Consider the following 14,940-nt stretch of genomic DNA (forward strand, 5'->3'; position numbering starts at 1 on the left):
CTTGTCTGTGTGGTGATCTGGATACCACTGCAGGGGAGAGTGAACCATGCCGAGGCGTGTGGCTTGCACAGGCTTGGGCACGTGATGGGGCTTAGGCAGAGGTGGGGGCAGAAGGCTCAGAACAGGGGGCTGGGAGGCAGGCAGGGGTACCCACAGTGGCCTCAGGAAGGAGTTGTGGGGATGCAGCTCCTGGCCCGCCCCCATCTGTCCCGACTGACGGGGGGTGGCTCAAGCCACAGCTTCCAACCCGCCCCCGGCTGTCACCAGAGAAAGCGGGGCAGGGGTCAGGTGAGCCAGGGCCTCCCACCCTCTGCCTGTCCTCAGAGAGGGATGTTTGGGGCCACAGCTCTAACTCCTCCTGGCCTGTAGCAGGGGCTGTGCTGGGCCGTGGCTCCAGACCCAGCTCTGGGGAGTGCCTGTGGTGGCTGGGGCTAGGACACAGCTTCAAGGGAAGAGTGGGGGGGGCACAGGAGCTGAAGCTGAGATACATGACTTCAGCCCCCCCACTCCAAAGCGCTGCGCTCCTGCACCCCCAGCCCTGCCCACAGCCTCCCACATTCCATCCCCTGCCCTGAGCCCCCTCACAGCCTCCTAGAGCCCCCCAGCCACTCCCCTGACTCCTGCACCCCCTTCTCTGGTCTCTGAGCCCCTCCCCCAATTCCTGCCCTGCCTCCTTCCTCCCCGGCTCCCTCCCCTGAGCCCTGCTGCTCAAGTGAAGCACAAGGCCACTGTTCCAGGCACCATTCCAAACATGCACATTTTCCTTTTCGTTTCCTAGATTACTTCAGTTATGGGCCCAAGCAACCCTGGGTGCGCCGGCTGGTGTTTTCACATCGAGCTAGCTGTACTGCCCCAGCCAGTGACTCGGTATCGTAGCTAGATTTACCATCTTGTGCAAAATCCAATCCCTCTGTTTTGTAGTGAGAATCCTGTGTGTTATCCTGTACAGCGCATTGTCTGTGAATGAAGCGTGGGTCTTCTGAGAGAGAACTGTTAATGAAATCTACATGCCTGCACCTCTTCTCAGACCCCGCTAGGTACTTTGTGATCCTTAACAGTTCCCGTAGCTTTAAGAGTAACTGCATCTGGTCCCAAACCTACACGTGAAGAAACCAAGTTAACACGAGCTCTGTTTGCACTTCCCCTTACTGCACACAGCAGAATTTCCTGACTTGCAATGGCACGGGCCCCGCAGGCAGCACTGGCTGAAGACGGCCACTGTTTCATTAAAGCTCGGGCACACGGAAGAGCTCTTGCCTCTGGTGAAGATGAATGCCATCTTTGCTCATTGCCAGTGGGACTGAATCCTGCCTGTCCTCAGGGGAGGGGGTCTCTCTGGGGAAGCTGGGCAGGCAGCAGTGAAGAGGTAACATACGTTACATATCCAGATCTCTTGCGGGAGTTGGAGTTCCAGGAGCAATGGAGCCCAGCGCTAGGTGCTCTCCAGCCGCTCTCACAACTTTGTGGCTTAACCGGGGAAAGAACCGTACCCGTGCGTCTCTCTGCCTCTGCCAAAACTATGACTGCAAAAGACACACAGCACTGTGGACTTTCCACCCCTCTGAAGAGCCAGGCACGGCCCAGTGGTGCACTCCCATATTCTGCCCCAGGCCTGTTAGGGAGCATCGTGATGAACCTGCTCCTATTGTTGTTTCTGTATCATCCTCTCCGCACTTCCAGCACTGATGGTGATCGAGCTAGAGTGTCATGGTCTCTGGTGATGTTCGACTCAGGGCCGTCCAGGCACTCTAAGCTAGAGCAGCCCCATGGCTGCTGTAATGTGTGCCAGGTGCTGGTTCACCTCCCTATAAGAGCCAGGGTTGGGGGCAGTGCAAGCGTGGCTTAGAAACATCTTTGCTCCCTTACCTTTGATTGATACACCTGAGAATTCAACCCACGCTGTCAGTCTTACTTGTGCAGTGACTGGCACCACATTCACCACCTACATATTTTACAGCATTGGATGCTGGTTCGCTCTGCCATCCGCCCACTGCCTGGACCAGGCCACTAAGAATATGGACGGTTTCTTGGACTCCCTTGTCTCAGTGAAGTCACTGCTGCCAAGATACATCATATTCCTCCTTGGTCTGCACCTTCATCAGCTGGAGTCAGGTGGGGATTCCTGGGACTTTGGGATCCAAGCAAAATCCTCTTTGACAGGGAAGCTATGGCCCCATGTGTATTTTGCTGGCCATTATGGACCGATCAAACCCTGTCCCCATCCCCTGTCACCTGTTCTTTCACTGAATTCAGAGAAGGGCCTTGTTTAAATGCAAAACTCGAATGCATTTCAATGGGCTGTGTGTGTAACACCGACTGACCCGGGTTGCTGGCACTGTGGGTAGAGCCTGCGAGCATAGGGTCGAAAGCCCTGCACTCTACCATGTGAGCTAAAGGCCAGCTGGCTCTCAGCCGAGGCTGTAGAGCAGAGACTTCATTAACCCCAGCTGAGGTCTCAGTACCTCTGGGTACTCCATGTGCACTCTCAGGTCCCCGCCCTGCCCCCAGCACTCAGTTCCAGGGGAGCAGCCTGCATGAATAGAGTCTGTTCTTCTCTGCACACGAAGGCTGTGCTCCTCCGAGTCTCTTGGGCTCCCCCTGTGCTGCTCAGGAGATCTGTGGGATTGTCCCCGCCTTCCATGCTGGAGAAAGTGAAGTGCGCTGCAGTCACAAGGCCACATGGGGAGGCGGCGGTAGAGCTGGAATTCCGTCGTACCTGCTTCATCGGGGTCTCATGGTAGCACTTAGGAGATGCACCACCCCTCTGGGAACATGGAACTGGCGCCTCCCCACCCTTGCTACATGGGGTGCCCCCTGCCTGCCCCCTGCCACTGTGGGTGGTCCTCTGTGCACCCTCTCTCCGTGTAGCCATCTCCCCAGCCACAGAGGGGCCTCATCTGTCCTATTGGTAACACTGTGCGTTCTTAGCTCCTTTCATGGCTAATTTCTTCTGTGTCCTGGTTCCTTTAACAGTGAATTTCAAGGTTATTGGACCCAGTCACCCCATCACAGCATTTGTGGGTGAAAACGCCCTGTTGCCCTGTCACCTCTCCCCCAGCGTGAGTGCGGTAGAGATGGAGATACGCTGGTTGCGACTCCCAGTTGCTGAAATTGTACATCTCTATTGTGATGGGAGAGATCAGCCTGAAAAGCAGAGTGGAGGCTATCGGGGCAGGACGGAGCTGCTGCGAGATGGCATCAGTCAGGGGAGTGTCTCCTTGAGGATACTTAACATCAAGCCAGCTGACGAAGGGCAGTACAGCTGTTTCTTCCAGTCGAGCACCTTTCATGAAGATGCTACGTTGGAGCTGAAGGTGGCAGGTCAGTCGCACATGCTGGAGTTGTGACTGCTGAATAGAGCTGCTCAGAAATGTGTTCTCACAAAAATTTTGCCTCAGAAAACTAAAGATGGTTGTTGAAGGGGAAAGCGAAAGGAGCATGAAAACAGGCACGGATGAAACCAGGGATCTAATTAAGCGGGTTGTTGTGAGCGAGGTTTTCCATTCGTGCCAGCTCAGTGCACTTCTGCTGGTCGGATCAAGGCCCCCAAACTGCTGAAAACAAAACCATTTTCAGCCCCAAACTGATTTTTTTTCCAAATCGTGACCAGACTCTGTGGGGTGTGTCCTTTCCGTGGGGCGACGAGGAGCCTGTCTGTTGTCTTCAAGGAGAGCAGACACCGTTCATGAACATTTTTGTCTCAGAAAATAACTTTACGGTCTTGTCCCCAGGCCTGCTTAACAATCAGCAAAGCCACCCTGCCTTAGGACGCCAGCACTGTTCGGGGAAGGAGCGGGTACTGGCAGAGCCCTCCCATCCACAGGGGGCTTGGGGCAGCTGTCCCAGTCGCCGTGCTTTAGGGGTACCCCACGGCAGCTGCCTTAGCCATCCTACAGATGAGCTGGTGTGCTCCTGCCCCTCTCTCCATGGCAGCAGGAAGCACAGAGCTCAGGGCCCTGCAGAGAAGCCAGGCGCAGCGTGGGCTGGGAGGCCATTGCAGCAGGTCAGGGAGGAGTTGAGCTGGCTCCTGGGATGCTCCAGCTCCTACCACCATGGTAGGTGCAGGCAGGGGGAGGTTGAGTGCTGCTGCCTGGCCCCAGGTAACTGCATCATGTGGGGCAAGGCGAAGAGGGTAGAGCAGGGGTGGGGCTTAAGGAAGGGGTGGAGCAGAGGGGAGGTGGGGCAGGCGCAGCAGGGATGGGGGCTGCTCCAGGCCTCACGCTCCCCTAGCGTTGGTCCTGGGTACCAGTGACGTCCAATGTTCCCTTAACCTTGTCCATCCATGCGCTGCACAATAAAAGTGATGTGTACCAAGAGATCTGGGACTGAGCATCACCACCACCACCCGCAACAAAACCCGGTGTGGTATAAAATTCTATTTTAGTCAGGCCTCATGTGATAGTATTGAGGGATGGTCTGGATGGTGCTTGGTCCTGCCAAGAGGGCAGGGGCCTGAACTCGATGGCCTCCTGAGATCCCTGCCAGCTCCGTGAGATGTGTGTCTAATCTGGGCTAATGTGGTAATCCAGGGCAATTCTGTAATCGTTCTCCTGTAGCTGATGCTGAAATCCGCTTGTACAAGTGTGGCGACTGTTTGATGTTCTGTCTAAATGCTGCTACTGTCTCTGTGCCTGTGAAAGTCCCCTCTTGTCTGAGTGAGGAATGTGTGTGAGAAGTGCAAGGACCACCACTGGATGTTCTAGGGAGGCACCAGGACGGACACCAGGGTGGGTGCATATCCTCCCTTGTTAACTTGTCAGAAGGGTGCCTGTCGATGACTCTAGAGGAGGAAGCAGGCAGATGAGGATGAGATAGTAGTGAACAAAACCGGCATGATGAGGTGACAGATGAGAGAGAATAAGAACAACTCAAGGAAACATTAAGAAACTTGAGAAAAGCAGCAGCGCTCCCAAATGGATGCAAAATCCACTGATCCCAATGCTAGAAAACTGCTCCAAGCAGAAAGCTGCTCTGCCACAGACTTTGGGGTCATCTACCACCTCCACTGGACACAAACACTGTGCTGAAGGAACCTGGTCCTCAGCCAGCCTCGGATTTCATTAGCTTGGCCAGCTAATTGAAAGCGAGCAACACACTGGTAACAATAACATTAACTGGCCGGACAATGTGTGTGTGAGAGAGAGAGAGAGAGAAAGAGAGAGGGAGAGAGCGAGAGCACATGCTACCTGCTTTCCTACTGTATTCTCAATAAACACGGCTCTTGCCTTTTCCCCTGCGAAAAATCCTTTGTGCATCTTATAAGCATAACACCAGCTGTGGGTGCTTTGCTAATGAGCTGGGTGGCATTTGAATATTTTCTGAGTACCTGGCCAAGTGCAAAGCTTAGTGGGAACACTGGTGACATCTCTAGTGAGCCGCATCAGGATGCCCAGCGTGTCTTCCATTCCGGGGTCCAGGAGCTCTGCTGGGTTTCTATTTACATGCTTTTTGCATCTGTTTTTGGAGGGTTGCCAGTGTCATTCTGCCTGTGGTGGAAAAGAGCTACCAACGGGTGGGGCTTGGAGCCATTTCATAGAGAGACACAGATCTATTCTGCTCTCCTCCAGGACTGGGCTCTGCCCTTCATCTCTCTATTGATGGTTACCAGGATGGAGGGATCCGCATATCATGTAATGTGTTTGGCTTGTACCCGGAGCCCGAGGTGCAATGGAGAGACAACCATGGGCAGCTTATTGCGCCATCTTCTGTACGAACATCCCAAGAGGCCAATGGCCTGTTTGAAGCCCAAGCGTCAATTATTATAACAGAAATGTGCAGCCGGAATTTGTCCTGCTCTGTCTGGAACCCACTCCTCAACCAAGGGAGAAAATCAACCATTTACACAGCAGGTCAGTGCCCTCACTGCCAGCCCTGGCGTGCAACTTGCTTGGCTGGTATCACAGGTGGGGGAAGTCGATGCCTTACCAAACTCCCTCACCTGGCCCAGCCTGTGCCCTGCCAGAGATCCCCAGGTTCCCTTCTCCAGCCTGCTCATGCAGTGGCAGAGGCTGGAGCATGTAGACTGGGGGGCTGCACCATACTGCCTGTCCTCCCAGAACGGAGACTGGTGGCTTGGCTGCAGAAGGGAGGCTGCAGCCATGCAACCTGCCAGCTCCCCAAAGCTCCTCATTCTTGGGCTGAGGGCAACCACTGGACCTATTGTGTCGGGGGGAGGGGGCAGGCTGGGCCGAGGCCATCGGGCACAGTGGGTGCTGGGGGCAGGGCAAGAAGAGACAAAGGGTGGCTTGCAAAGAAGTTACTATAAGCAGCTAGGGAGACTATTAAAGTCTTTTTTGAACCTGTGATCTCTCTCCTGAGGGTAACCCAGGATGCAAGTTCAGACCTGGAATTTCTTCTCAAATTGGACACTTTGCAACGTGGTCTTAATAGAAATAGCAAATACCTTACGCATCACAAATACTTCTCCATCTTTGATATTCATAGCGATCCCAGGCAAGTTCCTTAGCAGTGTGGTTAGGTAAATCTAAGGCTTTTCTTGTCTCTTTGCCTAGGTTGTGAACTCTGTGGGTCAGGGACTGTCTTGCTCTGCATTTATACTGTGCCTCACACGGGGTGGTTTTGGGCCATGACGGGCTCCTCAGCACTAGGCTAACAAATAAACAAAAATAACTAGATGACTATGAAATCAAGCCAGTATATAAAGATTCTTTTGACCAATCACACAGCATCATCATTGTTCAATGTCCTATATATATCCTACCAGCATATCCCAGTTAACGAGGCTTTCTCTTCCAGATCCGTTCTTCCCAAAGGTGTCTCCCTGGGTGGTGGCTTTCTGTGTGATCCTGACTGCTTGGAGTTCGCTCACTCTCTTGGCTGGCTTCTACTTCTGGAAACACAGCAGGAAAAGTAAGGTAACAGGGACGTGCTAAATTTCACTCAGACAGAAACTGTTATGAAATACTAGACATGGGGGTGGTGTTCAGTGCTGCGCAGAGCAATCTGGGCAGTGAGCACAAAAAAGAGATCCCCATCTCATGGAGCTGGAAGGAACCTCAAGCGGTCATTGGGTCCCAGCCCCTGCCCTCGCAGCAGGACCGAGTACCGTCGTTGACAGGTTTTTTGTAAAATCTATTTGCCCCAGATCTCACAACCCCGGGTTTAACAGGCCAATGGTCAAACCACTGAGCTACCCCTCCCCCCGGCAAGGGGTAGAGGTTCAATGGGAAGACTGAGATGACCTGAATACATAGTGGAAATTACCAAGTGGATTTATTATCACCTTTGTCCCAATCACCTCTAAAGAATCCAAACCCAACTTTTTGTGAACTCTTCAGTTACAAAGTCCAGGCTAAGGGAACTGGCCATGCGCCTGAACAGGTTCTACACGCCTGCTGGTTCATAATGCCTGGAAGGGACCGCCTAGGACATTGAGTCCCCTCCCCTACCATAGGATCTTTGTACTAAATTTGCCAGGCTCCATGGTAGACACCTTAGGCTACGACGGTGTGATTTTTAAGCTGTTGCTTGGTTAACAGGGCCGTAGGAGCCACTGACTCACTGTATTTGGTTCAGGACATTTTAGGGTATTTCTTCAACTATTATTTCCAAATCTTGTCAGTGCAGGAAATTGCCGTGCGTGATTCAGCATTTCCTCAGAGAGAGCCCACATTAACTACTTCTCATCTCCTAACACCTCTGCCCGCCCAGCTCCAGGCCTGTGCTTTACCCTTGTTCATCACCTCCCTGTGCCAGGGACCCATTCCTCACAGACCCGTCCTGCAGCTGCATCGTGTCATCCTGTCGTTGCAGAGTCAGTCACAGGAGCAGAGTCTAAAAATCCACAGTTTCCCCTCTTCCTTTCTCCATGTATTAGAAGCAGCCCCCAGCCTGCCACATTCACTAAGACACCCTGGGGCTTACCTCTTCTCTATGGGGAGGAGAAGGGAATAGCCCATTGGCCTTGAAAATGAAACAAGCAACCACTCAAGTGACCAATAAAATTGGTTGCGCAAAGGAGCTTGTCTGCTAGCCAAGAGGGACCAGAACTGCTCTCAGCTCTCTGAGTTAGTTTGGGATGGTTTCTTACTATTGGCATTTGTCTAACATGGGTGGCCTCTTGTGGCGTAATATGGTGTGAAAGTGTCCTGAGCTTGTGATACTTATGACAAACCTTGGGCTGTTAGACTGGATGATGACACATGTATTTAGGCAGTGACTAAGTACACTTTGGCATTATAAACTCTCCTCCGTTGCCGACATTTCAGATGTTTGTTTAAAAACTCACCCGTTTATTAAACATAATGGGTGTGTCTACACACGCCCGCTATTTGGAAAAGGCAGGGCCTCTTTCCAAAGAGCAGAGAGAGCGTCGACACATGCCGCATGTTTTCGATGGGGAGTCGGAGGAGCATGGCCCAGATGTCGAAAGCTGGACCCATATCCCACAGTGGGAAGAGCGTCCCCGTCGACAACCTATGTCGAAAGAAGGCGTGTGTAGACGCTCCACGGCCCACTCCTTCAGACGAGGAGTCCTCCACGGTGGCGCCCAGCCGGAGCGCGGAGACGCCCTGCTGTGCAGAGTGGAGCTCTGTGACCCACGCATCTGGCCGCTCTTAAAGCCGCACGGACCTGGAAAGCCCATGGCAGGAAGCTGAGAGCAGGCGAGCGCACGAGCTGCCAACGTCACACCTGCTCTTCTGCCTCCCGACGACAGCAGAGGCCACATAGCCAGCGCCCGGCAGCCTCCCGAGCCCCAGGGCCCCCCTCAGAGCCCTCACAGGCTTCCCAGGAGCCCGTCCCAGCGAGGAAGAAAAGGGCCCCCTCCTGGACAGACCCTGAACTCTGAGACCGTCTAGGTCTGTGGAAGGAAGTGGAGATCCTCCGGGAGATGGGGGAGGGGGTCAAGCAGAGCAATGCCACAGCCTTCGCCCACCTGGCCCAGGGAGTGACGAGCCAGAGCCACCTGGAGCGGGCTCTGGAGCAAGTCCGGAGCAAAGTTGAGAAGCTCTGGCTGGGCTACACCTGGGTCTGGGATGAGGCCTGGTGCTCAGGGGCAGGCCCCACCACCTGCCCCTACTACCGGGAGCTCCGCTCCATCTTGGGACTCAGTGACAGCTCCCCGCCCCCAGTGGTCCTGGATACCTCTGCAGACCAGCCCGATCCGGAAGGGCTGAAAGAGCCAGGACCAGCCAGCCCGAGCCAGGGGGCAGACACCACCCAGGACTGGTCCAGCGAGGATGGTGACCTCATCGTCAACGTCCCCTCGTGGTCATCCAGCTGGGCCACAGGGAGCCAGGCGTCATCAGAGATCATCACGGGACCCTCCGGTCAGTGCACGGTGGGGCTGACAGCCCAGCTGGCCGGGTGGGGGCTGCCAGTGGACCATGCATGGGCCTGGAGGCCCAGGGCCAGACACCCTGGCTGGCCACGGCCAATGACGTGCCTCAGGTGCCTGCCTGTGCCACCCAGCACCTAGACCCGTGGACAGCTCCGGGCCCCCAGTTGCCCAGGGGAACATATGTGGGCTGGCCCACACCCGGGGACGGATCCCCCCGGGTGGGACCCCTGTGTGCACCTGATGCCGCATGGATGTCCTGCCACCATGGCCGGGCCCCAGCAGGAACAGAGTCCTGGGGGGAATGGGGCTGCCAGGGCCCTGGGGGGACAGAATCCTGGGAGTATGGGGGGCGGGGCCCTGCGGGGGACAGGGAGGACAGAGTTTGAGAGGGACAGGGGAATGGAGTCTCGCTCAGGGGCTGACATGCTGTCCACCTCCCCTTCCAGGTGCAGCAAGCGAGGGCCTGCACAACCCACTGGCCTTGGGGGTCCCTGAGAAGCCCCCAGAGGCATCAGACAGGGGCCAGGTACCTCCAGTGGCACCAACGCTCCAGGCACACAGCCAGAGGCCACAGCGGCACATGGGGGTGACCCCGCCAGCCCCTGCCAGGCTGAGCTGATGGAGCGGCGCCTCTGCCCGGAGGAGGCCGACCTGGCGTGGCGGAGGGAGGCATGGGACTGGCTCACGTCCAGCCTGGAGGGCATCCATGGGACCCTGCAGGAGCATGTGGTCAATGTAGCCCAGCTCCTGGCCCTCTGCACAGCTCCCCCATCTAGCCACCCCTCCAAACACCCCACAGAAGCCCCCCAAGGAGTCCCCCCCTGCAGAGGCCCCTGCCCAACCCACACTGATGCCCCAGCTGCCGTCCCCCAATGCCCCTACTTTCCAGTGCTCCCCACCCACTCCCAGCCCCACCGTGGAGCTCGATTGGGGCCCGCGGGGGGAAGGGGATCCTGGGGCCAACGGGGCTCTTGGCCCACAACCCCTGTCCCCAAGTGACCCTCCCAATTCAGGCCCCTCTCCGCCCCCTGCCAGTTCAGAGCCCTCCCCTCCCCCCACGTACATGGCTGCCCCCCACCCCCATTGTAAATAGTTAAACATTCCCATAGGCACTGGGTTGTGGTTTATATTGATAAAGATTTATCGCGCACCAACGCCCGTGGGGACGGGAGGCACAGGTGCGGTGGTGGTGATGGTGCATGTGGTGGGGGTTGGATGCATGGGGGGACGGTGAGGGGTGGGCATTGGGGCGGGGTCAGGGGCAAGGCTCACTTGGAGGGCCTCCCGGATCCAGATCCCGTCACGGTTCATCTGGTGACAGCGGCCAGCTGCTCAGACCCTGCGGTGGCCTTGGCCACCCGCCCCTGCATGTAGGCATCCCCCTTTCCCTACATGATGCTGTGGAGGGTGTAGCAGGCACCCACTACCTGAACTGGCCTTTGTGGTCCGCCCGGGCCTGGAGGACCACTGAGTGGTAGCCCTTGCAGCTGGTGGCCATGTAACCCCGTCTGCCTCCCTTCTTTCGAAAGAGCACTTGGACACGTCACCAAAGGACGCCCCCTTTCGAAAAAACAGGCCGGATCGTCGAAAGAGGGGGTCGCACCTGCGCGCCGCCTTTGCCGTTTGGTCGTACGCTTGTGAAAGCCAGAGTGTCCATTCCTGGCTGTCCGTTCTGCCCTTTCGAAGGTGGGCTCCCATGGAGACACAGCCAGTATGGTTGTTGTTGGGTTTCATAACGGCCTTGACATAGCACTACATAAAGTTTTCAGCTGGAGACCCTAGCCAGGGGGATGCATAATAGTGTAAAGATACAGAACCAGGTTCACTGCAAACCACTCACTGACCATTTTTGTAAACCTGGCTGGCCACTTCTGTCACACAAACTGTTCTGCAATTCACTACCTAGTCATTTCTGGCTTTTTGGGGTTTTTTTAGGGAACCTGCTGGCTGGCCTTGGTAAGTTCCATCACGCTTCTGTCTTCCTAATGTAAACTGAGTGTGGCTGTACTCCAGTGAGACATTGTTTAGCAGAGTGCTCACCTCTCTCTGGGTTTGGTTTCAGGATGGAGGCGTGTCCGACAATATGCAGGTAAATAAAGCCGATCCTTTGCCAGTATCAAAGCCACTTCCCTGGGAGGCTGCTTATCCCTTGCAGTTTGCATGGCTTTCACTGTAATAAACCCAAATGCGGCACACAAGAGAAGCTATCACACGCGCCAGCTACGGGGATAATCCTTCAGCTCCCAAAACAACAGCTCCCACCAGTGGCGATGGCTGAAGGCCTTTGCCTTCTCTGTGGCGTAGCCCTCAACTTACCCCATAGTTTGCGTAACAGTGGGATACAGCCAGCAAAGTCTCTGCTGGAAGATGAGAAGGGACGGAATGCTGCAGCTGGCCTGCAGACAGGGATGTGCTCTGGCAGAGCAGTAAATAAAAGTGCACGGTCTCTGGCCAGGGGGCGTGGGAGGGGTGCCAGTGCTGGAGAAGCTCTGTGTATCTCAGAAGCTTCTCTCTCTCTCCAAAAAAGAAACACAAAGAAGTGGGGCTCTGTGGGCCGGAAGGGCACAGCGGAAGCGTGAGAAGCAGGCTGCCCCTGGCACTGCATGGTTAGTGTGAGGGCTGAGGGGAGGAGGCCTCTCTGTTACTGCCACTGCTTTCATCTGCCACCCTGCCCCAGGTAACCCTTGGTCGGGGAGGTCAGGGGACAGGGTGGGGGTGGATTGGGGAGCAACCTGCAGCCCTGAATGCCCTGTCTGTCACCTAGTGAATGTGACTCTGGATCCAAGCACAGCAAGTCCCCGACTCTATGTGCCAGAGGATGGGAAAAGCGTGAAATGGAACATCTCACAGCTGGAGGTGCCTGACAACCCGGAGAGATTTGACTGTGAAACCTGTGTGCTGGGCTGTGAGGGGATCACCTCAGGGAGACATTACTGGGAGGCAGAGATGTGGAAGGGGAGAGTCTGGGCCCTAAGGGTGGCCAACAAGTCCGTGAGGAGGAAGGGCTTGATCAGATATTCCCCTGAGGAGGGGATCTGGGCTGTGGATCAGTGCGGGGGCCAATACCGGAGTTGCACAAACCCTGAGATACTCCTGTCCCTGAAGGTGATCGCCAAGAAAATTGGGGTATATGTGGACTATGAGGGGGGATGGGTGTCATTTTATGATGGTGTTAACGGGGCCCCAATCTACATATTCACAACCTGTTTCACTGAGACGATCTTCCCTTTTTTCTGGGTCTACTCTGAGATCAGGCTGCCCGTGACACATAGCGGAGAAAGTGGGGAACATGTCCCACTCAGACCCATGCCACAGGCTCGCACTGCTCCCCGGTAGGACTCCATAGTTCTGCATAGTCACTCACTCACTCCCATCGTAGGGGACTGGCAACGAATCCCCCGGTTGGTCTCTGCCCATCTCCTCACCCAATGGGGGAATCTAACCTGCTAACCCACTCATAACTCCTCACAAACTTCAAGGTGTACTAGAGAGAACAGATGGCCTGGTGGCCAGGGCCCTCACAGTGGCCTTTGGAAGTCCAGGTTCACTTCCATACCCCATCACAAGCTGCTCATGTAACTTTGGGTAGGTCACTTCATTTTTCTGAGCCTTAATTCTGATGAGTCCATGTTGATGGAATAGATAGGCAAAGAGTCAGAGATGTTAACATGACTCTGAAACTATTCACCAGTAAAACAGTGTTAAACCAAGTCTGGAATTGGATTGCGGAGACCACAGCCTGTTTAGTGACATGGCAAATGCACTGTTAAGCAGGATTTTTACCATGGGAAGAAGAAAGGTTAAAGCCTTTGAGATGTAAAGTAAGACACATGGCCTTCATCTTTACAACACCCCTTTGTTTCCTTTCCCTTCCTCTTCAGAGGGTCTTTCGAAGGAAAAACCCTTCTCAGACAGCCTCCTAGTAGGTATTAAAGGTGGGAATAACCATCCTTCTGGGCAAATAGGAGAAGGCAGAGATGGGCTGCAGAGGTTGTTGCTGATGCTGTTGTTGAGTCTGATCCCATTTCCTAGAAGACAAAACAAGACAAAAGGGTGATCTTCTCTGAATACTTACGCTGGTGTAGCCGAGTCTCTGCAGCAGGTGAAAAATTCACACTCCTGAGGGTGTGTCGACCTAACTCCAGGTAAACAGAGTAAGCAGAGTGGCTAGAAAAGTTTGTACAGTGGGGGCACGGAAAGTCGTTGAACTAAACTGTAAACCCTGCCTATGATGGAAACCACACCAAGCCGGGGAGGGAGGCACCTCCAGCACCCCTCATTCCAGCACCTACGGATGGAAGAAGTCTCCCATTACCCTCACTACTGGCCCTTGCAGGTGATGAATCAGGTCCGGCAATGGGAAAACCTGTCCTGTTGCTACAGCGAGGGTCCTCTCAGAAGCACCATAGCAGTGCTGCTGCATCTGTGCCGCTGTAGTCTGTAGGTGAGGATGTGGCCAAACACACTCCGAAGTGGGAGAGAAAAGGGCAATAAAGACCGAAAATGCAGATTCTGCTCTGATGTGACTCTTACCACTTCGCTGCAGGAGATACACAGCCCAGCCCAGCAGCTCATCGGCCTCACTGTGGCGCTACTGGATTTTCAAATGAACAGGACATTATTGCAGCCACTCTCCCAGGTCTGCACCAAATTGTGGGCCACGTGAGGTGTCTCATGAGAGCTGGATCTGTGTGTGCTGCTTACGTGTTTGCATCGTTTTGATAACCGGAGCTGTAAGTATTGGCTCTGGGCTTGGAGTCGAAATTGCAGTCTTTGGGAGACCAGAATAGGAGGTGTGGCAATTAAGTGTGAAAGAGTTCCTAGCCAGGGACACCAGTACTTGATTCCAAGCCACATCTGAGGCGTTTGGCTGTGGATGTGTAATTGTAGCGAGACAGGATCCACCTGGTCTACTCCATCTTGCCCCTCTTAGGTGCCTCAGAGCACAAAGGACAAAAGGGAACAGCACAGTCTTACAGGCCTGGGAGCACAGATGTGCTAGTCTCAAGCACAGTCTTTGATGCTTCAGAGCACAGATGTGCTGCCTCATCATGACCCTGGACAGAACACAGATCAGAGGGCTAACAGGCCAGCCGATGACCATAGGGCCTCAAGCTGCCCTTGGCTGGTACTGATAATTGAGACACCTACACATCGTCCCAGGAGAGGAATCTCATACCCATGTGAAAAGAATGTCCTGCCTTAATGATTTAGTTATCTCTGTCTTACAAGTGTAAATTAAGTTACAACTCCCTTGTAAGAACTGGCGTCACAAAGGCAAACCAGTACAATTGGCATCTTTAGATAAGGAAGAGTGTACGTGACCCAAGGGGTATAAAGAAGGGTCCAGCAGCCCACTCTAACTGAGCTCCAATTATCTATATCTGCCGGCCGGGTAAGGTCACTGCCTCCCGAGGATCCAGGGGACGCCCTCCTCGTATTCTTCTTCCCGAGGGATTGAGTGAACAACGCTGGCTACGCTGGAGTCGAAGGACGCAGGGGGGAGAATTATACCTGCAAAGTACTTTGTGCACATTTAATAGTGAGAGCTCTGTAGGCTGAGGTGTCTGGTCCTCAAATGGGTAACTTTCATTTGTAATCTAATTGGGATGCCATATGTATCATCCTACTAGTAGTTA

At 54.5% G+C, this 14,940-nt stretch overlaps 1 protein-coding gene across 1 annotated transcript; it reads left to right on the top strand.

Annotated features, from left to right (window-relative positions):
* Positions 1-2,015: 2,015 nt before the first annotated feature.
* Positions 2,016-12,637, top strand: LOC142024656 (butyrophilin subfamily 3 member A2-like). The gene is made up of 7 exons (XM_075016809.1): positions 2,016-2,112; positions 2,974-3,321; positions 5,568-5,849; positions 6,757-6,875; positions 8,906-9,071; positions 11,364-11,390; positions 12,066-12,637. The coding sequence occupies exons 1-7, from the start codon at positions 2,016-2,018 to the stop codon at positions 12,635-12,637; spliced, it is 1,611 nt and encodes a 536-aa protein (XP_074872910.1).
* The last annotated feature ends 2,303 nt before the right edge of the window (positions 12,638-14,940 follow it).

The sequence above is a fragment of the Carettochelys insculpta genome, chromosome 22, assembly GCF_033958435.1.
Source record: "Carettochelys insculpta isolate YL-2023 chromosome 22, ASM3395843v1, whole genome shotgun sequence".
Lineage (NCBI taxonomy): Eukaryota > Metazoa > Chordata > Testudines > Carettochelyidae > Carettochelys > Carettochelys insculpta.

Bases quoted from the DNA above. Each gene is read 5' to 3' on its own strand.
- LOC142024656 (XM_075016809.1), top strand. From the start codon at position 2,016: ATGGACGGTTTCTTGGACTCCCTTGTCTCAGTGAAGTCACTGCTGCCA. The intron at 6,876-8,905 runs GTAACAGGGACG...CACCTGGCCCAG, and splicing joins AACACAGCAGGAAAAGTAAG to GGAGTGACGAGCCAGAGCCA. The intron at 11,391-12,065 runs GTAAATAAAGCC...TCTGTCACCTAG, and splicing joins GCGTGTCCGACAATATGCAG to TGAATGTGACTCTGGATCCA.